Source organism: Oncorhynchus nerka, linkage group LG14, assembly GCF_034236695.1.
Source record: "Oncorhynchus nerka isolate Pitt River linkage group LG14, Oner_Uvic_2.0, whole genome shotgun sequence".
Lineage (NCBI taxonomy): Eukaryota > Metazoa > Chordata > Actinopteri > Salmoniformes > Salmonidae > Oncorhynchus > Oncorhynchus nerka.
The window spans coordinates 66,332,680-66,359,508 of NC_088409.1; the positions used below are offsets into that span (position 1 = coordinate 66,332,680).

The following is a 26,829-nucleotide window of genomic DNA, read 5'->3' on the forward strand; positions in this document are numbered from 1 at the left end:
TGAACAACTTGTTTTACAACCACTCCACAAATGTTTTGGCAATCTACTTTGTGCATAACAAGTAATTTTTTCCAACAATTGTTAACTGATTAATTCACAATTCCAGTTGAAGTTTACATACACTAAGTTCACTGTGCCTCTAAACAGCTTGGAAAATTCCAGAAATGTCATGGCTTTAGAAGCTTCTGATAGACTAATTGACATTTGAGTCATTTCAAGGCCTACCTTCAAACTCAGTGCCTATTTGCTTGACATCGTGGGGAAAATCGGCCAAGACCTCAATTTGCCCTCCAAGTCTGGTTCATCCTTGGGAGCAATTTCCAAACGCCTGAAGGTACCATGTTCATCTGTATAAGCACCATGGGGCCGTCATACCGCTCAGGAAGGAGATGCGTTCTGTCTCCTAGTGATGAACGTACTTTGGTGCAAATCAATCCCAGAACAGGACATTGTGAAGATGGTGGAGAAACCGGTACAAAAGTATCTATATCCACAGTAAAACGAGTCCGATATTGACAACCTGAAATGTTGCTCAGCAAGGAAGAAGCCACATCTCCAAAACTGCCATAAAAAAAAGCCAGACTACGGGTTACAACTGCACATGGGGACAAAGCTCATACTTTTTGGAGAAATGTCCTCTGGTCTGATGAAACAAAAATAGAACTGTTTGACCATCGTTATGTTTGGAGGAAAAAGGGGGAGGCTTGCAAGCCAAAGAACACCATCCCAACCGTGAAGCACGGGGGTGGCAGCATGTTGTGGGGGTGCTTTGCTACAGGAGGGACTGGTGCACTTAACAAAATGGATGACACGAGGAAGGACAATCATGTGGATATATTGAAGCAACATCTCAAGACAGTCAGGAAGTTACAGCTTGGTCGCAAATGGGTCTTCCAAATGGACAATGTCCCTAAGCATACTTCCAAAGTTGTGGCAGAATGGCTTAAGGACAACAAAGTCATGGTATTGGAGTGGCCATCACAAAGCCCTGACCTCAATCCTACAGAATATTTGTGGGCAGAACTGAAAAAGCTTTTCTGAGCAAGGAGGCCTACAAACCTGTTACACCAGCTCTGTCAGGGGGAATGGGCCAAAATTCCCCCAACTTATTGTGGAAGGCTACCCAAAACATTTGACCCAAGTTAAACAATTTAAAGGCAATGCTACTAAATACTAATTCAGTGTATGTAAACTTCTGACCCAATGGGAATGTGATGAAAGAAATAAAAGCTGAAATGAATCACTATTATTCTTGAAATAAAGTGGTGATCCTAACTGACCTAAAAATGAATTTTTACTAGGATTAAATGTCAGGCATTGTGAATAACGGAGTTTAAATGTATTTGGCTAAGGTGTGGAGTCAGAAGTTTACATACTAAGTGCACTACAATTGGGATGTCTCTGGAGCAACACACCACTCATCCTGAGATGGAGACTTGTCCTGTCTTCCCATTAATTTAATTGAGAGGTATCACGAGATTGTAAGAAATATTTTGAAGTACACATTGTAGTTGACTTGATTTAACAGAAGGCTTTTCTGGTGAAGGTTAAATAGCTGGAGTTAAATGTCAGCCCTGTAGTATTATTTATTACAGTATACTACATGTAGAGTTATAGAATGTCTTTGAAAAAGCTGTACCTTTTAAGGTTTATGGTTAAATATAACAGCTTCCAATCTGCTGAATGCATTTTGGTATTTTTGAAAAGTTTGGTTTTTACTTTGTGGTACATGAGGCAGTATCTTCCTGTGATGAGCTTTAGCTGGGGTCAGGGTTAGTTCCAGAAGTAAAGCCTGTATGTTCTGTCAACTGTATCCTGCTGCATCAGGAAAGCTCCAATCACTAGGCACAGTTAGCATTAATTCCAAACCAAAGGAGTGTAACCTTACATCACCTTCCTGAAGTGAAGACCCAGGTGTCTTTGTCATGAGCTTGAAGGATGTGTTCTCCCTCAGTGTGGAGAAGAAAGAGCTGCACCTCCACTGTCTGTGCGTACAGGAAGCCTGCGGTCTCCCATAGTGAGGCGGTCAGTTCGCTACTTAGGCCGTGTACCAGCTGACTGAGCTTGGACAGCAGGGAGAAGCCCAGAGATGCTCCCCCAACAGGATAACACTGACCCAGGCTATACTTACCTGCAGCTCCAGCCTTTGTGGATGAGTGGATCGTAGGCCAGAAACACCACCACACTTGCGTTGTCCAGGGCCTCCATGAAAGACTATTTATGGCAAGCACCAGCTCCAGACCATGGAAGTACTGTTCCACAGCCTGCCGGCCCTGCCTCACTAGGCCCTCACAGCTGGCCTTTACTGCTCCCCCAGCTCACACACCTTCAGGTAAACTATCCAGAAGACTACAAAATGGTAAATTGGTCAGAAGCATTAAATCCATTATTACAGGTAATTACTGGTAAGTGATAATGGTGCCAGAGGGGATGTCTGCTGTTTTTACGGGCTCCTAACCAACTGTTTGTTCGTTTTTTTCCGCAACTCATTTTGTACATAATGTTGCTGCTACTGTCTATGACCGGGAGGAGCTTCTGGACATCGGAACCACGTTTACTCACGTCGATCTGGTGAAAGATTTTTTTCTTCAATGTGTCTGACCTGAAGGATTAACTGCTTTGTTGACGAGGCCTAAATCTTGTCATCCATGTGAATAAAGGATTGAGGAAAAGGGGGAGGGTGGGGTGCTTTATAAGAATGCGCCAAGAGTAGGTAAACCACCACTACCCTCCGTATTATTGGCCAACGTGCAATCATTTGAAAACTAACTGGACGATCTACGATTAAGACTCCTAACAACGGGACATTAACTATATCTTAAGTTTCACCGAGACGTGGCTGAACGACGACACGCATAATATAAAGCTGGCTGGCTTCTCCGTGCATCGGCAGGACAGAGCAGTTACGCCTGGTAAGATGAGGGGTGGGGGGTGTCTATCTGCTGATCCGTGATGTCTAACATTAACAAAGTCTCGATGTATTACTTGCCTGAGGTAGAATACCTCATGATAAGCTGTAGACCACACTATCTACCAAGAGTTCTCATCTATATTATTCGTAGCCATCTATTTACCAACACAAATCGATGCTGGCACTGAGACCGCACTCAACGAGCTGTATAAAGGCTTTAAGCACACAAGAAAATGCTCATCCAGAAGTGGCACTCCTAGTGGCCGGGGACCGCAAACTTAAATCCATTTGACCTAATTTCTACCAGCATGTCACATGTGCAACTAGAGGAAAACAAACTCTAGACCACCTTTAATCCACACACAAAAGGATACAAAGCTCACCCTCCATTTGGCAAATCTCACCATAATTCTATCCTCCTGATTCCTGCTTACAAGCTAAAACTAAAGCAGGGAGTACCAGTGACGTGGATACTACGCTACAGGAATGTTTTGCTAGCACAGACTGGAATATGTTCCGGGATTCATTCAATGGCATTGAGTATACCACCTCAGTAATCGACTTCATCAATAAGTGCATCAACGACGTCGTCCCCATAGGGACCGTATATACATATCCCAACCAGAAGCCATATATTTTACAGGCAACATCCGTATTGAGCTAAAGGCTAGAGCTGCCGCTTATGAAATCCCACCATGTCCTCAGACAAACCGTCAATACAGGCCTAAAATTGAATCCTACTACACCGGCTCTGACGCTTGTCGGATGTGGAAAGGCTTAAACTATTACCGACTACAAAGAGAAACCCAGCCGCGAGCTGCCCAGTGACGCAAGCCTACCAGACGAGCTCAATACCTTCTATGCTTGCTTCAAGGCAAGCGACACTGAAGCATGCATGAGAGCACCAGCTGTTCCATACGACTGTGATCACACTCGGTAGCTGATGTGAGCAAGACCCTTAAACAGGTGAACATTCACAAAGCTGCGGGGCCAGATGGATTACCAGGATATGTACTCCGAGCATGCGCTGACCAACTGGCAAGTGTCTTCTCTATTTTTAACCTGTCCCTGACAGAGTCTGTAATACCTGTTATGTAATTTTCTTGTTACTTTTTGATTCGACTTTCATTTATTTACTAAATATTTTCTTCACTATTTCTTGAACTGCATTGTTGGTTAAGGGCTTGTAAGAACTTCAAGGTTCGACGCATGTGACAAATAAAATGTTATTTGAAATAAACTGGTAAATCACCTCTGCCTGGTGACCCAGGCAACACCGACCCAGGCTATCCTTACCTGCAGCTCCTTTAGTTTCTCAATGAGTGGATCGTAGGCCAGAGACACCTCCACGCTTGCGGTGTCCAAGGCCCCCATGAAAGCCTTTCTTCCTGGCAAGCTCCAGCCCCTGGAAGTACTGTTCCACGGCCTGCCGGTCCTGCCTCACTAGGCCCTCCCAGCTGGCCTTATCCTGCTCCCCCAGCTCACACCTTCAGGAAATAACACTTCAGGTAAACTATCCAGAAGACTACAAAATGTTTAATTGGTCAAATGCATTAAATCCATTATTACTGGTAAATCACCTCTGCCCGGCGGTGGTCTGAGAGCCTCGCCAGCAGGTGAGCAGGCGCCTGCCTCTTCCTGATAAAGGCTGCCTGCAGGTCATCGATGGGGTTTCCCTGGTGCTGGCCCACTGTTAGGCAGACGCCACGGATGAGCTGGCGGTCCTGGACACAGACGTTGAGGGGCTGTCGGTGGTGCACAGGGCAGGAGGGGGCCTTGGGTGGCTGTCCTTCTGGAACTGACAGGTAAGGATGGGAATGAAATAAATGATATACCACTTATTATACTGTACACTGTAAAGATAGGTCATTGTCCCATCGGGGCATAAGCTCAAAAACGTATTAAACAAATGGTTTCCTTCTCAATGATGGCGTGGAGAGAGACATTTTTGGGCAATGCGTCAACACTCGGTGGTAGCTCTACCACACTGGCAGTTAGGGCACTTGAGTGGGAGCCGCAGCAGACGCCAGATGGAGTAGATGGCCAGGCAGGACTTACAGAAGGTGTGGGAGCAGGGCAGGCCCCGAGGATCAGCGTTGAGGGAATAGCACACTGAACAGGTCCCCCTCTAGGTTATCCATGCTGAGGTGATGGCACAATGAGGCTCTGCGTACGCCATTTTCTTGTGTGCACCTTGTTTCTTCCCTTGCAATTCAATGCATCGTTTAGCCTGTAATTGGAGAAGCAAACAACACTTGAGTATTCTAAATCAAGACAGAAGTTCAAAGGTTTGTGTTGTCCTGACAGACTCCAACCTCACTTGGCTTGATATGTGTAAACTAATTGAGGAGTGAGCGTTTGGTTCTTTAGGTGTTCTTTACCATTCGGCCATCAGATTTTCCACCAATGCTCCTTATAGGACACATCACTGCACTCCTCTGTAAACTGGTTCTCTGTATACCGGTCGCAAGACCCACTGGTGATGCTTATTTATAAAAACCCTCTTAGGCCTCACTCAGCCCTCATCTTCCACATACAACACCCATTCTGCCAGTCACATCCTGTTAAAGGTCCCCAAAGCACACGCATCCCTTGGTCACTCTTCATTTCGCTGCAGCTAGAACAAGCTACAAAAAAACTTAAACTGGACAGTTTTATCACCATCTCTACATTAAGACTCAATTATGGACACTCTTACTGACAGTTGTGGCTGCTTCATGTGATGCATTGTCTCCACCTTGCCCTTTGTGCTGTTGTCTGTGCCCAATAATATTTGTACCATGTTTTGTGCTGCTTCCATGTCATGTGTTACTGTCATGCTATTTTTAATACCCGCAGGCAGCCTTTTGGTAGGCCGTCATTGTAAATATTTTGATCTTAACTGACTTGCCTAGTTAAATAAAAATGTGGAGTCGCTTCATGACAATTTGCAAAGTTAAGTGGTTGGTACTTCTGTGGCCAACTAGCATATTAAAATGACTGTCAAACCCGTACCTCCAAACCTGAATAGCGGTGGATGACGACTTCACACCGGATGACTCCCACCTCACAGCTAGAAGCTATTTCAGTCTGACTGGATGATCTTCAGTTTCTACTGTCTCGGCCTAACCCATGTATCGGTTTGTAGGGCACTACAATTATTGGCACTTGCATATAATGAATAAGGCTGGTTGACTGAGATGAACAACACAGACCCACGTGAGAATTGTTCCAGGACAATAATTCATTCAAATGGGGATGCAATATACAGGGCTGCTTGGGGGTCCTGATTCTTACCATGTTAATGTCCTACACATTTTTGCCATGGGGTGGAGAGAAAATGTAGCAGTTAACACATTTCATGAAATTCTACATGGTTTGCCATGGGGCAGAGTGATTTTTTTTTTATGTTGCCGTTTTAAAGAATTTCCTGCAATTCTACACATTTTGCCTTGACTGAGTGACTAAGTCAATGGCGGCCCAGTGCAGGTCAGGGCCCCTGGGCATGTGTCCTGGGTGCCTGTGTGATATTCGGACAGGATTACTACAGGTTATGCCTTATGCCAGCCCTGGTTACAAAATGACTAAAGAGTGGTTTTCCTGGGACAGGTTTCCCAACTACAGTATAATGCAGTCGGTTGGGCTGGTGTAGTGCAATTGCCTGAAATGTAACAAATAAATCTAGGAAACAGTAAAAGCTCCAGCTACCAGAGATCAAGACTGCTAGTACTGTATTACATTGATACTGTGGGGGTTTGAAGAGCCTATTCATTTTGGTGGCAGGTTGCACTAAACTAATTGTACAAGAGCAGTTTGTTCAAATGGCACCTCAGGTTAGATTGCACCGCTCACGCGATGCTGCCCAACATCTGAGTAACACTATTCTAGTTGAAATAATATCATGGCGGTCTGACCAGGTCTAGAATATTTCGCTTAAAGGTGTTGATTAATTTGGATTTATCACGAAATGTGGGCTACAGGTGTTAACTTCCTATTTGTGCGGCACTGTTGACAATAGACATAGCAGCCTATAACATGGACTTCGTTCACACTCCCAATATTTCTGGCATAAATAATATCTTAAAATAAAAAAGCATTGAGACACTTTAAAAACGCTGCCGGAAGTATTTGCTTTTGGAATAAAACAGTGATGCCAGTATAGGCAGGAAAATAAAACCGAGTCAAAATTCGCCCAAGGCCGAAAAATGGCAAAAGAACGTTAGCTAAACTGGAACACTAGCGCGAGCCGATGGCAAATGAGTGGAATCGAACGATCTGTTTTGCCTGAAGTGACGCTTAGAATTCCATTTCGCCCTAAATAGCAACAAATAATGTATACATTATTTTACCACTCCAATCTGTTCTTTGGACGAAACTGAAAAATAACTCGTGTAGAAAGTCAACACCCTCACCTTGATGGTACCAAGTGTGCTTATGTCTGCATATCGAGGTAGGGAAAAAATGTCAACTTGACTATTTCTGGTCGAGCGATCGATGACAGCAAGAGTACGCTGACAAACTTTAATTAGAAATAAATTATGCTGATTAAAAATGGTGTCCGACTTCAAAAAATCCCAAGCGAGATTTGGCAAAAGAGACACATTTCCCTATAGTAAAACAATGGGATCTCAAAGTTGCACGAGGAAATGTGTTTACATTTGAACTACCAACGTGGGCAGGTCTCATTGCCAACAATAGCAAAGCAGACATTGTGACGTAGAACAATAAACTGGGAATAGAACGTTCCGAAGGAGTTGGTGCCACGGTGCTCAATATAACTAATAGGAGCTGGCATTGTTAAAAATGCCCTAAAATAAGGAAGGTTTTTTCGTGATTACTTCCAACTACGGCAAGCAGCTGAGACATATGGTGATAATATGAAACTGGCCTCCACGGCGGATGCAAAGAACTAGTTATCAGAAAAAAAAGCAGTTAAAAATGTAGTGTTTCCAGCGTACCAGTATATCTGCCTGACACCGCTGGTTATTTGGGCTGCGTTTCAACGAGGTTACTGTGCATTTTTAATCAAACTCAAAACGGTTTCAAACTTAGATACTTTCACAAAGTACAGTATGTAATTTTAAAACACTCACCGATGCCCGGACTTCGCGAATACGTGGGGAAGATACCGTTCCGTCCTCGGTTTGGTCCCTGACTATAGTATCTCAGTGCGCATGCGAATTACCCAATGGCTTTACGATCCTAATCTTGAGAAAACGTACACTAAAAATGTAGAAATCAATCCGCCATCATTAACACAATGGAAAATCTATTTTATTTTGAATAGCATGAGCGACCGAGAAACTAATTGATACAATTTGAGCAAGTGGCAAAATAATGCAGGCCTTAGGGATGGTGTGAGAATGCGGGTCTGGGTAGATGAGATGTTTGTAGTAAAATATATACACTAATGCTTAACTTCTTTCACCATAGCACTGCATTAAGGACGTTTATTTTTGACAAAGATATTGAAATGCTGCAAATGCTGATCCTCAATGAAATATCAAAGGCAACAACACAAAATGACAGACCATACCTGTAGGTTTCACTATTTATTTTCTTGAAGACAACCTAGCCTGTAGATCCAACTCAACAGGATAACCAACTTCTTCCATTCCATTTCTTTTGAAACCACATTTTTGCTAACAAGGAATGCTGCTGCTAAAAAAAAAAAAAACCTAAGGGGAAGATGGTGCACCTAAATGGTAAAGAGGGGAGAGGTACTGCAAACTTGTTCATGAGTTTTAGATTAAGGAATAAGGCTCAACATGTATCATTGAGACAACTTGTCGAGGCTAGGGGGTCCAATCGCTGATACTTACCTTTCCCCAACATCGAGGCAGAACAATTATTGCCCCCCTTAAAAAAAATGTTTCTCATTCACTAAAATGGCTCAACATGAGTTGATCATGGCTACAACTGAATATAAAACAAAGATTGTGGTTGGATGATGCATATTGTTGGTGTTAGCAGGTATGATTTCGAGAGTCTAACCACACCTTTTGAACAACTTCAGGCCTCACTCTGCAGTACATGTGCAAAACTGTTCAGATTAATCTTCAAATCAGAAATTTAGGTCAGTAGGAGGGGGAGACATGTATAACATTTAAAACAGCACAGTTTACAATTTTTTTTAAATGACACTGTGTACACAGCCTAAAGAAACAAAAAAAGTTTTAATTAACTGTGCTATAGTTTAGTACATGCAAAGGTTATGAATCGGTGTTACATAACTGCCATTTTTCATTCCCCCTTATGTTAAGTCAAAGCTCAAAGCTATGGCAACAATACTGCAAAGCAGTGATTTTTGCTTCAAGAGAAAGAAAAAACATGAAATCATGCTAGGGGAGTATATAAGTCATTTGGTTGACAATAGTCATGTCAGAATTTCACAGCATCAAACCCATATCTGGTGCAAAGGTATGGTTATTGTGGGAAGGTGGAATATGATCCTTATCACCATAAGCAATTAAAGTAAAAGCAGGGAAAAAAATAAAATTGTACACTGGATGCAAAAAGAAAAGCCACCAAATGCATCTGAATAAAATGCACCCACTGCTCCACCTGCCAAAAGTATTGTCCAGTGTTAATTAATACTAACTTAACAATCAAAACCCTTATGATGATGTCTTTTTTTTCTTCTTTCATTTCCAAAGTTCTTCTTTTCAGGGATTTGTATCTGCCTCTTAAGGCAGAATTTCTTCTGGTATTTTCCTTCGTTTGCGCTTCTCGGTTTTGTTACTCTTATGTATTTAGTTTCTCTCTGCATGCGTTCACATCCAGTCTTCTTGCACTCTCCAGACACGCACACACACCACTCGTCCATTCTCTTGCACAAGCGCAGCTGGACTCTGGCCCTGCCCACCTCCGCGGGGGGGAGACGCCCCATCGAGGGCCTCTGGTTGGAGGAGATGAACCTGGCTCCTCAGCACTGAGTCCAGACATTCATACACAATGGGTCCATTCACACACGTCTGATGGCGTGGCCGATTTGGGGATGGGCGCACAGGTGGTGCCCCCTCCGGTCGGAGGACCGCAGAATTGTCATATGGTTCATCTTATGCTTGTTTTGTTGGTTTTCCTTTTGTGTTTTTGTGATTTGTTGCCTCAATTTCTTGATTTTGATGTATTTGGTTCTCCCCGGGCTGACACCGCATTTTTGTTGTCATTGTAGTAGTTTTCCGTTTTAGTCGACAGCTCCAATAACATGGAAGTTACTTGGCATGTCTCAACGCATTCGATGTAGATGTTTGTTTTTTTGCAACATGTAGCCACTCACTCACTCGCACCCACTCGCCATCTCAAACTTCATTTGGGCTGGTTCCCCCGGAATGCCAAACGAAATCCACACATTTTCTCAGATAAGATGCAGCCACGGATCCCACGAGCCAAGCACAATGGATCTAATTTCTCTCACACTCTTTCGCTCTCTTTTTCTCCTAATTTGTTTTATGTTGAACAGAGTGCTGCATCGCGAACAAAACTCCAGACTCCCGAGATGCCTTCTAGAACTGGAACCCCTCTGTTGGCACGTTGGTGGAGGAATTGAAGCCGTACGTTCCCCCCTGGATCGCCTCCGGAACCAGGCTGGAGTCTTCGTCAATCTGAACATCAGACAATAAGTTAATCATCTATACCAATAAGACATTCCCCACAATGGAGTATGCAGTACCTTCCCCAACCAAAACATGACCATATCAGTGAACTGACTTACATCATCAGATGAGAAGAACTGATCAATAATTTCATACGCCAGTTTATAGATGTCTTCATTCTCATGATTCTGGAGCTGCTCTACCTTCTCCAGACCTGAGGGGCAGGAAAGAGATGGTTCAAGTCAAATCTACACAGCCACTGAGATACAAACACTATACTTCAACATAATTGTTCCTACCTACTGTTTATGTTTGAAAGGTAACTGTGGGCTGGGCACTCACCTCCACACTCCTCGATGAGGTTGGCGATGGTCTCGGCCTCGTCGTCGGCCATCTTGAGGATGTTGCTGAGTCCGTCCAGGACCACCTGCACCACCTGAGCATCCTTCACTGTCAGCAGGTTACAGAAGGGAGGGATCACCTGCTGCTGGATCAGGTACGCCACCTACAGGACCGGAGAAGGGTCAGCTTTAGGGTTTACAAAATACATTTTTACAAAGTGGCAATTTGAGTGTATGTCTAGATGACAGGTGAGGTGTATGTGGTAAAGCAGGTAGGCCTCAGTTGAGCTCACCTGGTCCTTCCTCCCGCTAATTGTCAGGTTGCTGATGGCCCAGGCTGCTTCTTTCTGTGTTCCAAAGTCTCCCTGCAAAAACATTTGTATTAATTTGTCATTTTGTGTGACAGAAAGCACTGATGAAGTGATGAATGAAGCCGTGAAAGTGATGAAACAGACCTTGTCCAGAAGGTGGATGATCATGGGTACCAGGTTGGCGTCGATGACGGCCTGCACCTGCTGCTGGTTGCCTGCTGTGATGTTGGACAGGAACCACACTGCCTCCTGCAGGATGGGAGAACAGCAGTACTCAGTCTGACTACTCCTTCAAGTGTTGTGTGATGAGCCAGGGCTTACAGAGACTGAATAAGCAGTCAGTGTGTGCATGTGTCAGGAGGACTGCAGACATGGTGATTAGTTCCCATGTGGAATTCAAAGGAGTGCGGACTGAGCTAGATCAGACTCCAGGGGCCTGCTCAGAGCTGAGGGGTGCTGGAGGCGGGGCAGGGGCGGTCGTGAGGCCCTAATCATTGGCTCAGTCACTGAGGGAGGGACCTCTGAGTGACAGGCCTCAGATGCACTCCGATATCAGCAGAGACCCATGGGTCTTCAACGCCCACTATCCTCCACCCAGAAATACTACACACACGCACTCACATCTCATACTCTACCCACTATCCCAGACCACCCCAAAATCTACTTAAACTGCAATTTCCATCAGCTTCTTGATCCAGGTCTTCCATGATGCGAGTACCTAACTAATAGTTGTATCCCCATTCACCGTGATTCATATAGCATTCACACTAGCACCATGTCTCTGATATCATCACGTCTAGCATGATCAGTCCCACTGACACACCTGCTATGCTGTGGCAAGGTGAAGCAGTGCGGAGTGGATGTTTTACAGTGTGTGTTACCTTGTTGATCTTCTCCTTGGGGTGTGTGAGGAGAGAGGGGAAGTGTCCCAGGGCGTCACAGTTGAGCACCACCTGGGTCTGTTCATCTGTTCCAGTCACTATGTTGCCCACTGCCCGCAGAGCAGCAGTCTAGAGAAACACACAATCGAAGTTTCACATAAGTCAATACAAACAACTCCAAGCATCAATGAACATTCATGCAACTAACTACAGTAAGTAAACCAACCAATAAATGCAACCGCCACCCAAATAATGACTTGAGTATGAATATCAGCACAGTAAGCACCAGACTGGGGATCAGGGCCAGGAGTAAGACCCATTCAAGTCCTGAGCAGTATCATCTAGGGCCAACTTACCTACTGCACCATAGGAACTGTCTTACACCCCCCCACCCCCAACAGGCCAGACAGGAATCGGTCTCCAGTCAAAACACCGCAGCTCAGGACAAGAGCTCTTTTCCTAACACTTGCCCTTCCCCCCAAACATAACTTTATCTTGCCACCACAGTGCACAGGTATCCAAGTACTTGACCACCCCTAGCCACGACCGTCAGTGTTTGCAGACCTGAAGGAAACTGATATGGATAAGTAATAGGATGCTCTACCCATCATTCGAATGAGCATAGAGAAGCCACCTCCATATTGCTTACACACCCATCTGATTCCATCACATCTGTAAAAACAGCTATGGTAGGGCAAAGGCTCAGTCCTTACAAAAGCAACCATTCCATTTGGTGTGCATCAGTCTTCCTGAGCCCCACTGAGTAGGATGAAGCTGCTCCTAGATTCTGATCTACGGACAGTTTTGTAGTTAATGATGGGATTTGGGGGGGCTAAGCTGATCCTAAATCTGTGGCCCACTAGCATCTGTGTCTCCGTACCTGGACTTTGACCTCCTGGTGGCTAAGCAGGGGCACCAGGTTGGGAACGATGCCCGAGTCGATGACCATCTGAATCTGCTCGTTGCCAGCGTCCGTCAGGTAGGACAGAGCCCACACCGTGTCCACCAGGATCTACAGGGGTCAAAGGTCCCAAAAACCAAATATTCACTCTCATTCATCAACACATGGATCATATACCAATATCTGTTTGTGGCTATTAAATGGGGAGGGAAAAAACATCAATATTATCAATGTCAATGTTTTACTATTCAGGTTGTCCCTTTCTGGATACCATCATGGAATCAGGAATACTCACATTAACATCAGTGTGGTGGATCAGCACACAGAGAGCTGGAAGAATCTGAGAGAGAAAAAACGAGGGAGAGAGCAAGATGGTCAATGAGGGAGGTGCCAACAACATGACAGGAATAGGATATTCCCACTATGGATGTGACAACTGGACAATTTTTAAAACAGCCCTGTGAATTCACAATGCGGCTGTGCTGCTGCCAGCAACGGTTTTCAGAGCATCCCCTTCAGATGGTTAGCATTGCACCTGTACTACCATTACTGTACCTCTCAGAAAGTTGGCCTTCACTTCTCATTTAACTTGTCAAAGTTGGAAGTTTACATACACCTTAGCCAAATACATTTAAACCCAGTTTCACAATTCCTGACATTTAATCCTAGTAAAAAGGTCTTAGGATCACCACTTCATTTTAAGAATGTGAAATGTCAGAATAATAGCAGAGAATGATTTATTTCAACTTTTATTTCTTTCATCACATTCCCAGTGGGTCAGAAGTTTACATACCTTCAATTAGTATTTGGTAGCATTGCCTTTAAATTGTTTAACTTGGGTCAAATGTTTTGGGTAGCCTTCCACAAGCTTCCCGCAATAAGTTGGGTGAATTTTGGCCCATTCCTCCCGACAGAGCTGGTGTAACTGAGTAAGGTTTGTAGGCCTCCTTGCTCGCACATGCTTTTTCAGTTCTGCCCACAAATTTTCTATAGGATTGAGGTCAGGGCTTTGTGATGGCCACTCCAATACCATGACTTTGTTGACCTTTTTGCTACAACTTTGGAAGTATGCTTGGGGTCATTGTCCATTTGGAAGACCCATTTGCGACCAAGCTTTAACTTCATGACTGATGTCTTGAGATGTTGCTTCAATATATCCACATAATTTTCCATCCTCACTATGCCATCTATTTTGTGAAGTGCACCAGTCCCTCCTGCAGCAAAGCACTCCCACAACATGATGCTGCCACCCCCACGCTTCACAGTTGGGATGTGTGTTCTTCAGCTTGCAAGACTCACCCTTTCCCACCAAACATAACGATGGTCATTATGGACAAACAATTATATTTTTGTTTCATCAGACCAGAGGACAGTTCTCCAAAAAGTACAATCTTTGTCCCCGTGTGCAGTTGCAAACCGTAGTCTCGCTTTTTTTATGGCGGTTTTGGAGCAGTGGCTTCTTCCTTGCTGAGCGGCCTTTCAGGTTATGTTGATATAGGACTCGTTTTACTGTGGACATAGATACTTTTGTACCTGTTTCCTCCAGCATCTTCACAAGATCCTTTGCTGTTGTTCTGGGATTGATTTGCACTTTTTGCACCAAAGTACGTTCATCTCTAGGAGACAGAACGAGTCTCCTTCCTGAGCGGTATGACAGCTGCATGGTTCCATGGTGTTTATACTTGCGTACTATTGTTTGTACAGATGAACGTGGTACATTCAGGCATTTGGAAATTGCTCCCAAGGATGAACCAGACTTGTGGAGGTCTACAATTTTTGGGCTGGTTTCTTTTGATTTTACCATGATGTCAAGCAAAGAGGCACTGAGTTTGAAGGTAGGTCTTGAAATATATCCATAGGTACACCTCCAATTGACTCAAACTATGTCAATTAGCCTATCAGAAGCTTCTAAAGCCATGTTAACTTAGTGTATGTAAACTTCTGACCCACTGGAATTGTGATACAGTGAATTGTAAGTGAAATAATCTGTCTGTAAACAATTGTTGGAAAAATTACTTGTGTCATGTACAATGTAGATGTCCTAACCGACTTGCCAAAACTATAGTTTGTTAACAATAAATTTGTGGAGTGGTTGAAAAACAAGTTAATGACTCCAACCTAAGTGTATGTAAACTTCTGACTTCAACTGCTGTTGCTTGCCTTTCTCTGACATTTTCCCAACTGTTAACGATGACGACGTAGTGGTGGCGAGTCAACTCCAAAATAATTGATTCCGACTCCCATTTCCGAGTGTCAAGATTAGATTCCACTAGGAAATCGACTCCTAAGATTCAGTATTTTTGGAACGGCGGAGACTTATTAGTTGCTGTATTTCCGAGGACACAAACAAGAGCTGGCGAGGGACGGAAAGAAAGGCGAGGGGCACAGTTTAGGCAGGTCAGCCAACAGGCAGACAGAGTCAGAACCATGCACTAGGCCCATCTATCAGCAAGCTGTATCTCACAATGTTTGGGGCTTGCCATGTCTCGCAACTTCAGTAAATCATCACTGAATAGATTAGGATATTGAGATGGAACACTTCGCTCTCTGACAGCCACACACAGTATCTGTGTGGGTGCACTTCACGCCATTCACAGGGTGGTAGCTCAGGCACCAAAACAGTGGAGAAGTTGAGCCTCAAGCTAAAATTGACCCACTCTGCTGTTTACTTTCTGCATCTACTTCATATCACAGAGTCTACCTTCAAATTACACAACTTAACTTTATTAAAAACGTATATAGCGTGATTGAGTACATACAGAAATCTCAAACGGATTTAAAGCAACAACAAAACAAGCAATTTAAAAACAACATAATTAATCATCATGAGTTGATCGATGGACAAAAAACTGAAGGTTGAGAAAGTTCATGGCTTGAGTGAGGTCAGCGGAGGGAGGAGGTCAAAGGGGAGAGCCTTTATAGCCCATCATCTAGTTAGGCTATAACACTGAAAATAATGTTTTGTGATAACTGCACTGCGATTGTTTTCGGTTAAGGATCCCAATTTCCCACGCCTTTTTTCTAAGGGGCTTATGGCAGTTTAGAGACATGGTCCAGTATTATTCAGCAGTGGTGCCTCTTCCACAGACATGCCTCTCTGAGCACTAAATCAGCCCTCATTTCCCCAGCTTAGGAGCACACCTGCTGGGTACCGACTAATCCTGCTCTCTCCCTCCCTCCATTCATCCCACTGACAACCAGCCAACTACTGATCAATTCCTCCATCTCTCACATGAGGGGAGAGTGACATTGGCAGGAAACAGGAATGTACAGCAGGAGGACAGACAGATGAATACATATACCCCAGGGGCACACACAGACACTGTACACTACTGTAAATAATGCTCAGATTCAACAACATACTGACCGACAGAGATTCAGAGACAAACAAACAGAGTCAGTAACTCCTGGACAGTGTCCTCAGGTAATTTTGCCAGGACAGATTGACCATAACTCAGGTGGCACACACACTCCCTCTCTTACCTCCTGGATGGTCTCCATGGGTGGCGGTGGGTCCTTGTGGCGGCAGAGGTTGACCATGACCCAGGTGACGTTACGGAGGAAGGTGATGGGGATAGAGGGGCTGATGAAGGACAGCAGGGGCTTCACCACGCCAAGACTGATCACATAGTCCCTGCACTGGGGGCCGTCGCCTACGAACAGACACAGAACAGACGGTGTCTAACACTCACCGATAATGCCTCGAGACAAACATCAGAGAATCCCTGAGCCATTCCTAAAAATCAGCCTCCATTGTTAATGTCCCATAGTGAAGGATCCAGACTCACCTATGATGTTGCCCAGGGCCCAGACCGCCTGTTCACACACGTTCTGGTGAGGAGAGTGCAGCAGCCTAAGGAACAGTGGCACAGCATCTGCAGGAGAGGAAATACTCTCAATATTCAATAGCTAACTCAATCACCAAAGACCACAAATAATCTACTTCTCAGGGTAACATAACCAACAAATCCAAGACTTGGTAGGCATGACGATCGAAAATCCCACCTAGCCCCCAGAGAGTGCTGGCAGTGGTAGCGCAGAGGTTGAGAGCTGGTACTTACTGGACTGGACCACTGCCTGGGTCTGCTCTGAGGTTCCTGAGGCAATGTTGGTCAAAGCCCAGGCAGCTTCAAACTGTAGAGATGGACTGGAGGCAGGAGTAAGATGCGGTAGAAAGAAAAAAGGGGTAGAGAGGAAGAGGGGAGAGGAAGACACAAAGAGTGATGAAACAAGAAATGGAAAGGGTTGTTATGGTAATACAAGGGCTTTGACAATCTTCACACCTGATTCGGGAAAATCCTGACATTTGCACTTTCATCATCATCTGAAAAGATCTGTTCTCAGTGCAGTGATGCTTAGCTTACATTCACTGCAGCAATGCTTAGGTCACAACCACCGTTGTGTTATGTAAGACAGAATATCTATAACAAAGTAAAGCCCTGCTTACTTGTCATCTCTGTCCAGACAGTGCACCAGGATGGGCAGAATGCCAGACTTGATCAAGTCATCTATGGGAGGGTTACGGTCACTAGACAACAGCTTCCTGCAGGGAGAAAAAGTTATTATTTCACACGTTTGCACTTAAGATACTCAAAACACACTGAAACACAGACACAAAATACAGGAATGTGAAATGTAGACATTGAGCTGTTGCGCAACACAGGTGCTGTTGAGTACAGATACGACATAGCAATACAATCGCACAACGATTACACAAAACCGGTGACAATGACACAGAACTAAGTCAGCATGCTCACCGGAAACCATGAAACAATTAACTGCACAACATTCTAGAGATGGTTTTTGGAACCATGTTTGAGTGTGAATCACCATAGCAACCAGCAGAGCCGGGTATAGGAGGATAGAGTTCCTACCTTGCAGCCTGCACGGCACTCAGCTGAACTCCCTGGTTATCACTGGTGGCATTCTGCAACAACAGCACACAGGGGATCACATACATGGGAAGGAAATCAGTGTCTAAGACCTTTTTCAAACATGGAAGTGAGATGCACTTACTTGTACTATTGCTTCAAGAGAGGTGTTTTGCTGCAAAATAAAAGTAGGTACTTGGTTAGGGAACAATTTTATTTTGCCAAACATGACCAGGGGTATTGTCATGTGTTTGTTTGCACTGTGGCCACACCTCAGGGTAATTAGTCAGGCCTTAAGAGGCAGTCCTGACCGGGAAAAATAAGTCAGAATCTATGGAGACACTAACCAGTCCCCGAGGAACGTCAATGGATAAAACTTTGTATGTCACAAATCGTTACAAAAAATAAAATAAAAACATTAGTCGATATTCATCCTATATATATATTTTTTTTTACTGCAACGGCAAAAGGCCCCCCCCCATTTGATTAGGACTACATGTGGATATCTTTAGCTAACAGTTCAAGGAACTCAGTCTTAACATAGACCTCAATCCCCATCAGTCATTACTTCAAGGAAGGACAGAAAGATGCTTTTTCAAAGTATTTGAACAGAGCCACGTACCGATCTGAAGTCTCCGTCTGCATCAGAGTCCTCACAGATGTCCTCGTGGGGCACGTTTCTCCTCTTCAGAAGGTGCTCGTCCCTTTTGTTCTGCATAGAGCAGGGAAAGACAGCCGTCTTAACATACATGTATCAGCATGGCAACAGGCTCAACTATTAAACAGGAATTTTAAACGGATACTTCGGGATGCTAGCAGATACCCATCGACTTCAGGTCATTGCGCGAACACTAGTTAGCATTGGCTCGTAAAACTACCTTCACACAGGAGACAGACATAAAAATGGTATCCACAAGTTCATCGGACTCTTGGGAAGCAGTTAAAGGGCCACAATGCCAAAATCCCGAAGTATCCCTTTAAACTCATCTTCGATTACCTGACTGAAATGCATTTGTATCTTGCCTGACAGATTAAAGGAAAGAAAGTGAATGATTACCTTGCGGAGTTCCACCACCACCTCCGTCCTCTGTCTTCTCATCGTCTATAGGGGAGGAAACGCACACATTAGTCCAAATATACACTGTGTGCCTGATTGTTTGTTGATTCTTCCACAAACCAAGCCCAAAACATAAATCAGATGTTTATCCTCCCAATATGATGAGATGACTGCATCCGGTGTACTCATGCCTAGAGCTGTTCAGAGTCGGATTTCATTAGTTTCCATCCACAGCCATGGATGGCACAGTGATAGAAGCAGCCTGCCATACCAATGCCTGAAATCACCAGCTCACACTCACATTAGGACACTGACACAATTTACATAGACTGACTTACCACAGATCTGAACTGCTCCAGGGCTGGTGTTTTGTATGTTATGGTTCATGTTAATATTGGGTGGTAATACAAGGGACCATTTTCAAGCACCTGATTGACAGGCATTACATTTTTGACAAGGCCCCATTAAGTAATTTGCTGTCATCACATACTGGCCTTTGGCCATTTGTCATGATCGGATTAAGTTAAATTCTTCCTTCGGTCTAGAAGGGCACTACCCATTTCCTTCTTAGAAAATTCTTATATTCCCTCTCCACGGTGAAGTGGGAGACAGTTCAGCACTTTATCATGTCTTGGTGTGATTTAACCTAGTCATGCACATTAGTTGTTATTCAAGCAATATGCTTGTTCCCACCGCAAACAATGCCTCTGCCGTTAACTAGTCATATTACTTAATTAAAAAGAGGCAGGCACTTCTTGTTAAACAGGATACAAAGACAACACGATTTCCTGACCATCTAGCTGAAACACAATAACATATAGGCCTAGCTAGTATAGGTGTTCCTCTATCATCTGTTTCCCTTGCCTATAATCATGTTGCTTCCACTAGTTTGAACTGAAAATGTTTCAAAGTTGAAGAAGCCTTGGGTGTTGGTGTGGCGCCCTCCTCCTCCAGACCGTTACAGATGGGGTGCAAACTAGGTTTGGGACACATCAGGAGTCTGTATTGGTTGGACTCCCGGAGTGTAAAATAACCCTACCACAATATAGCCTGCTTCACAAAAAAAAAAAGCATTCCCTGTCAACAAATGCACGTGCATAATTTCTAGGAACTCTACATACCAGATGTAAAAGTGAAATGTGTCCCTCACTATCAAATAAACGTCTGAATCCAACTTTTGTCTGAACAGCACCATATTACTGTTTAGTGAGACAGTGAGCTGACATTAGACCACACACACAGCATGAATATTGCAGTTCAGTCAAAAGTTAGATTAAGATTTTTATTTGATAGCGAGGGTAACATTTCACAATATATCTAATAAATAGAGTTCCTAGAGATTATACATATGCATTTGTTGACAGGAAACTGATTTTCTTTCGCCAACCACCAGAACGATTTACAACTAAGGGAGTCCAACCAATACACTGACTCCCGATGTTGTGTTCCAAAACTTGGGGAAAAAAACACTGGTTAGTATAATGTAACGCTAATGTTAAACTCCTCTACACTTGTTGCCTATCCATCCATCTACCTCACAATGCTTATAACTTACGTTATGGGTGTGCCAAGGCCTGTAAAGGGGCCCTGACCAGCTAAATTCCGCCGTTGTTTTGAGATACTAGATACTATATATATTAGATACTAACCTAGCTACCGTCAACGGGTACTGGCTAACTAGATAGTGTAACGACCCTGAGTTTATAAGCGCGGATTTCGCGCTTTTGGGACACAATCGATAGCGCGCTGGACTTCGGCTAGAAGGTCGAGGGATCGAGACCTGCTCCATTACACTAGTTAAAGATTTGTAGTTAAGGACGCTGCTAACGAGTATGAGGTAAACATTTACCATTAAATTTGACACTTTGAACTTTATATTCGTAGTTTGTTCTATGACAAACTTAGTATTGTGGCTAACTTAGCTGACCAGCTAACGTTAGCTAGTATAGTTGAGGTTCTTACTGCGTAATTTTCTGAGGTCATTAGTTAGTTAGCCAAGTTGGCCAACGGTACCCACTAGTTTCAACATTATTCTGGTTACTTTGCTATAACTAACGATGTATACCATCTGATAATTGCGTATAAATTAGTTAACTAGCAAAGTAGAACGTTAGTCGGGGAGGGGTGGTACTATAGCTGGCTAGCTAACGTTAACTAATCCAACCCACTGAGATGGCTGACTAGCGCCGTTGTTTGAAAGGGATACGAATCTCGTTTAATGAAATTATCCCCCGAAAAGATGTGGTTAGGTATGTCAATTCCAAACCTCAACATCAAACTGTGTGGGCTCTCTGACACAGGTACTTAACTACATTTCAGATGACAGTCGAATAGCAAATCTAGCTATCCCGAACAGCGTGTTTGCTATCACGGCCTGTAGTTAGCTAGCTAGCTTAGATGAAACTGGAAGTCATTGCTAGTTTGGTTAGTATGGGACGATTAACGTGTTGATGGTTACTTTTATTTAGGTTCAGAAAGTCGGGTGGATTGACAGAAATTACTTGATTTGACGATCAGATAAGGCCTGGTTTGGTCTGGGTGCAAAGTTCCAGATCCTGAAAATTACAAACGACGTCACACAACGCAGCCCCAAGCCACAAAATAGCGCATATGAAAAGGGACCCCTCGACGGAATCAGATACTTTACCTCCAAATCGCGACCCTTGTTCTTGAAATTCTTCAGCCGCTGGTTGTCTAGTTTCTCGTTGTCAGCCATATTAGCAATTTTAGCTATGTTTTAACACCGTTAGAAATTAATTAGCTAGCAGCTACCCCTTTCAAGTTCTTTTTTTCTCAGGCCTTTCAGTTACCGGACTATTTTTTGCTGGTCTGTCCGCGGTGCATACTGGGAATGCCGGTGGTAGAGGCACAGCCTCGCTCTGGCGTGGAAGGGTGGGGAATTCCCCTTATTGCTCACTCATTGGTCTTGCGAAATAGGTTATCATTCCATTAAACCCTCACTAGGTTGCGCTGTGGTAGTTCAGACCACCACACTATATCTCCAATTATTATCATCAATAAATTCTACAAATAGTGGGAATGAAAGTTATTCTATAGTCTCATGATTGAGTAACGTTATGACCTGTCAATGAGTCCATTCTGGTCGAGCTTTAGGCCTAAATAGTTACTAGTCCTATACTGATATATAGATATACACTTCTTCCATGTCGGTGCCCATCAGTAATATATATCAAGTTGTGTTTTAATGCCTTTTGGAGCCTGAAACTTTCAATAGTAATCACTATGGCAACAATCATAAATGTCGCTAGGCACCAACTGCCAATGTCAAATGTCAAAAGTGTTATTTAACTTCACAATCTTTTATAATTAGAATATTACACACAATGACAACATACGATATACTAAAGTACACTGCATTTCTATATCAATTGATACATTAACGTTAACAATGTGAATGGACATTCAGAATAGGCTACAATCACATAGCTAGTAACATTACAACAGTAAGTTAACGTTAGTCGGTAACGTTAGCTATGACCGTTATAATTGGCGAAAGTAAAAATATATATATATATATACCATCAAATATGTTGTTTTCAACATAAAACAACTATGTTGTGCATTATAGTGAGCTTCATAGTGTATAGGCCAACATACCTGCAGGTCCATTTGCTGAACACTTAATTAATATTTCCAGGGCAGTACCAAGTTGGTTAAAATGCAAAGTTCTCCAGTTTTATCAAAATAATGATGTGTCTCACTTATGTAGATTCTAGAAGGTTGAACACGGAACTAAAACTAAATTGGATGTTACAGAGCCAATTGAACTGTATGGGACATACCATTATGGAAGCACTGTTTTGGGACATATTTATTATTCTAATCCACAGCTCCTACACACTATTTTGAAATCTCTCAATTAGTGTATTTGGTATAGGCCGATTACTACTTTTACTAAACTTGTAATTTCTAAACCACAGCGACTGAAATGACACTTAACAACGAGTTAAAGTTAGTTTCAGAGTGGGTGGCAAGGAATAAGTTAGCCCTAAATATTTCTAAAACTTAAAGCATTGTATTTGGGACAAAACGTTCACTAAACCCTAAACCTCAACTAAATCTTGTAATAAATCATGTGGAAATTGAGATGACTAAACTGTGTGGAGTAACCCTGGATTGTAAACTGTCATGGTCAAAACATATTGATAAAACAGTAGCTAAGATGAGGAGAAGTATGTCCATAATAAAGCGCTGCTCTGCCTTCTATAAAAACGCTGTCAACAAGGCAGGTCCTACAGGCCCTAGTTTTGTCTCACCTTGACTACTGTTCAGTCGTGTGGTCAGGTGCCACAAGAAGGACTTAGGAAAATTGCAATTGGCTCAGAACAGGGCAGCACGGCTGGCCCTCAGAACAGGGCAGCACGGCTGGCCCTTGGATGTACACAGAGAGCTAATGTTAATCATATGCATGTCAATCTCTCCTGGCTCAAAGTGGAGGAGAGATTGACTTCATCACTTGAGAGGTATTGACATGTTGAATGCACCGAGCTGTCTGTCTAAACTACTGGCACACAGCTTGGACACCCATACCCCACAAGACATGCCACAAGAGGTCTCTTCACAGTCCTCAAGTCCAGAACAGACCATGGGAGGCGCACATTAATACATAGAGCCATGACTACATGCAACTCTATTCCACATCAAGTAACTGATCAAAGCAGTAAAATTAGATTTAAAAAACAGATTAAAAGACACCTTATGGAACAGCGGGTACTGTGAAGCAACACAAAGTTAAGCACAGACACATGCATACACACACACACACGATAACATACGCACTATACACACACATACACATGGATTTAGTACTGTAGATATGTGGTATCGGTGGAGTAGGGGCCTGAGGGCACACAGTGTGTTGTGAAATCTGTGAATGTATTATAATGTTTTTAAAATGGTATAAACTGCCTTAATTTTGCTGGACCCCAGGAAGAGTAGCTGCTGCTGTATACTTAAAAAATGACAAGAAAATGCAGAAATTCACACTTTTGAATAATCAGCAAACGCGCAAAATACTAGCTTTCAGCGTGAGATACGTTGTGATCTCAAGTTTGTTCTGGAGAGTCTTATTCCCATATTCAAGTATGAGTGGGTCAGAATGAACTAACACTGGGCATTCTGAATCTTAACCTACTCTGCTCAACATAATCCTGAAGAAGAATACAAAATAATCCAAGGGAGATTATTATACCCATCCACAGAGTTTTTTAGTCACTGGTTTTAGCTGCAGCCCAGTCCTTTTGTCTTGGTCATCATCGTTATGGCTTTGGGTTTCGGTTATTTTATTGTGTTCTTTATATCCTCCCGAGTGTCGCAGCGTTCTAAGGCACTGCAACTTAGTTCTAAAGGCGGCACTACAGACCCTGGTTCGATTCCAGGTTGTATCACAACCGGCTGTGAGTCCCATAGAGTGACGCACAATTGGCCCAGTGTCGTCCTGGTTAGGGTTTTCCCCGGGGTAGGCTGTCATTGTAAATAAGAATGTATTCTTAACTGACTTGCCTAATTAAATAAAGGTTAAATAAATAAAAATATATTTATATCCGCCCCAGTCTGCTTTAGCGAAGTCTTCAACAGATAGCCCTTCTGAAGCATTCCAGGCCCAAGCCAGTCCTCCCAGAGCACGGCTGGACAAACCAGTCCTTATTCCCACACCCTGCTCAGGTCCAATCTGTGGGTGATCTCCTGTGGGCTTGCTGAGGTCCTTCTTAATGGTCAGCACCACCAGAGGAATGCTCTTTAGACTCCCACTCCTCAGCACCTGTTGGGTGAAAAGATCAGTATACACATTATTATACCCAATAACTACATGGCCCAATATGACAAGAAAGAGAACTGGATATGACCTGTAATTTATTTACATTCATGCATCAGGATTTGGCTGAATTGTATTAATAAAAAAGTATTACCTGATGGAGCCCTTTGCCTCCTCCAGACGCCTGCGGTCCCAGCTGTCCACCACAAACACCAGGACCTCCGTGCCCAGGGAGTGGTGCTTCCGGTGGGGCCTCATCCTCTGCTGGCCTACCACGTCCCACATGGCCAACCCCAGACCCCTTGCTCCCGTCTCCAGCATCTCTACTCGCTGTACTTGACCGTGTAGAGCAGGGTGGACTTCCCTGAGCCGTCCAGGCCCAGCATCACAACCTGAGCCTGCTGAGCATGCTTAGACCAATGCAGTCCCATGCTCAACCCAAACACAGGCCCTGTTGTCTGGAGAAGAAGGCTGGCTTGTGTTATTGTTGCTGCCTCAGCTCTGTGCAGCAATGCCCTGCCCTGCCTGCAGTTACTTTGTGCTCTGCTCTGTAAGTTCTGGCTGTGATTAATCCCCTCTTATAAAGGCAAGGTGCAAATCTGAATGGCTTATGTACACAGAGGGTTGCAGCAAGACCTCGCCCCTCGTTTTAGTAAGATGCCCAAGTCATTACGCAGCTTTCAGCTGGTGATGGTTCAGGTTAGAGTCTCTGTGTCTTCTATTACTATTGCACCGCTGAGAGTCACCTGCTTCAGACCATCAAACTCAGCAGAAAGTCCTTTTTAGGGCGTAGGGGCGTCTGTGTTCCTTCTTGAGTGACCTTCTCCTGGAAATGGCATCAGAGTGACAGTTTTAGACCAGTAGGTCATGGGTACTCATCTGGCCTGTATGTTATGGTTAATGGGTTACATCATACAGTTACAGTATCTTTGAAGCCACAACATGCCAGACCAGCACTCCGTCACAACAAAATCATTTAGCGAAGTTTGCTGAGGGTGTTGATTTCAGGCAGCATAGCATGAGAACTTTCATAGCCCCCCATATAAATAGGCTGGTCTATTGTTCAAACATTAAAGTCATGATTAGGATCACCAGTAAAAATCATATAATAAATCATATATATTGTATATCATAGGCTAAGGCTACACCCATTTATCTACACTGAACAAAAATATGAACAACATGTAAAGTGTTGATCTCATGTTTCATGAGCTGAAATAAAAGTTTCAAGAAATGTTTAATACGCGCAAATAGCTTATTTCAGTCAAATGTTGGCACAAATGTGTTTACATTCCTGTTCGTGAGCATTTTATCCTTTGTCAAGATAATCCATCCACCTGACAAGTGTGGCATATCAAGAAGCTGATTAAATGGCATGATCATTACACAGGTGCACCTTGTGCTAGGAATAAAAGGCCACTCTAAAATGTGCAGTTTTGTCATAGATGAGGGAGTGTGCAATTGGCATGCTGACTGCAGGAATGTCTACCAGAGCTTTTGCCAGATAATTGAATGTTCATGTCTCTACCATAGGCCACCTCACAGTACATCCAACTGGCCTCAAGACCGCAGACCACATGTAACCAGCCCAGGACTTCCAGATCACCTGCGGGATCGTCAGAGGGGGGATATTTCTGTCTGTAATAAAGCTCTTTAGTGGAGAAAAACTCACTCTGATTGGCTGGGCCTGGCTCCCCAGTGGGTGGGCCTCTGCCCTCCCATGGCTGCACTCCTGCCAAGTCATGGAAAATCAATAGATTAGAGCCGAATTAATTTAAATTGACTGATTTGCTTATGAATTTAGCAAACTCTTGGAAATTGTTGTATGTTGCATTTATATTATTGTTCATTATACATAGTGCAGTTCAAAATGCTGAAAACAGGGCACATAAATTGTCAGATCAAAAAACAATGTATTTTAACAGTTTAGATTTATAAAACAAATAATTACAAATGTATAAAATACATAAAGCCCATTATAAATAATTTAAAGTACACCTTAATGTAAAGTGTTACCTTCAACATCTACCACCATGTATCCCATTTTACCGTACAAAATCCAATAAAAAAATACCGTACAAAACAAGTGCTGGTGACAAACCAACAGGTGGCATGATCAGGCTTCTTTAGGCTACTCATTAAGCATGGTCATTGAAATATGTATTTGCAGATCTCTCAAAATCAAAATCAGTTTTTTTCTCCCATG

The 26,829-nt window shown here is 43.4% G+C and overlaps 1 protein-coding gene, 1 long non-coding RNA gene and 2 pseudogenes across 2 annotated transcripts; 1 reads left to right on the forward strand and 3 right to left on the reverse strand.

Moving 5' to 3' along the window:
- Nucleotides 1-78: 78 nt before the first annotated feature.
- LOC115141727 (tripartite motif-containing protein 59-like) lies at nt 79-8,059 on the reverse strand (annotated as a pseudogene).
- A 2,242-nt stretch (nt 8,060-10,301) lies between these two features.
- kpna4 (karyopherin alpha 4 (importin alpha 3)) lies at nt 10,302-21,708 on the reverse strand. The gene is made up of 17 exons (XM_029680884.2): nt 21,495-21,708; nt 18,848-18,892; nt 18,413-18,502; nt 17,936-17,965; nt 17,794-17,846; nt 17,367-17,462; nt 16,981-17,066; nt 16,708-16,794; nt 16,403-16,572; nt 13,215-13,259; nt 12,899-13,030; nt 12,019-12,147; nt 11,282-11,386; nt 11,120-11,191; nt 10,828-10,990; nt 10,605-10,699; nt 10,302-10,494 (listed from the first exon to the last, which is right to left on the reverse strand). The coding sequence occupies exons 1-17, from the start codon at nt 21,561-21,563 to the stop codon at nt 10,396-10,398; spliced, it is 1,566 nt and encodes a 521-aa protein (XP_029536744.1). The 5' UTR covers nt 21,564-21,708; the 3' UTR covers nt 10,302-10,395.
- On the forward strand, nt 20,414-26,727 carry LOC115141731 (uncharacterized). Its single transcript, XR_003865404.2, has 2 exons — nt 20,414-20,684; nt 26,157-26,727. It is a non-coding gene; the product is annotated as an uncharacterized LOC115141731 (long non-coding RNA).
- LOC135574916 (ADP-ribosylation factor-like protein 11) lies at nt 24,623-25,193 on the reverse strand (annotated as a pseudogene).
- Nucleotides 26,728-26,829: the final 102 nt, after the last annotated feature.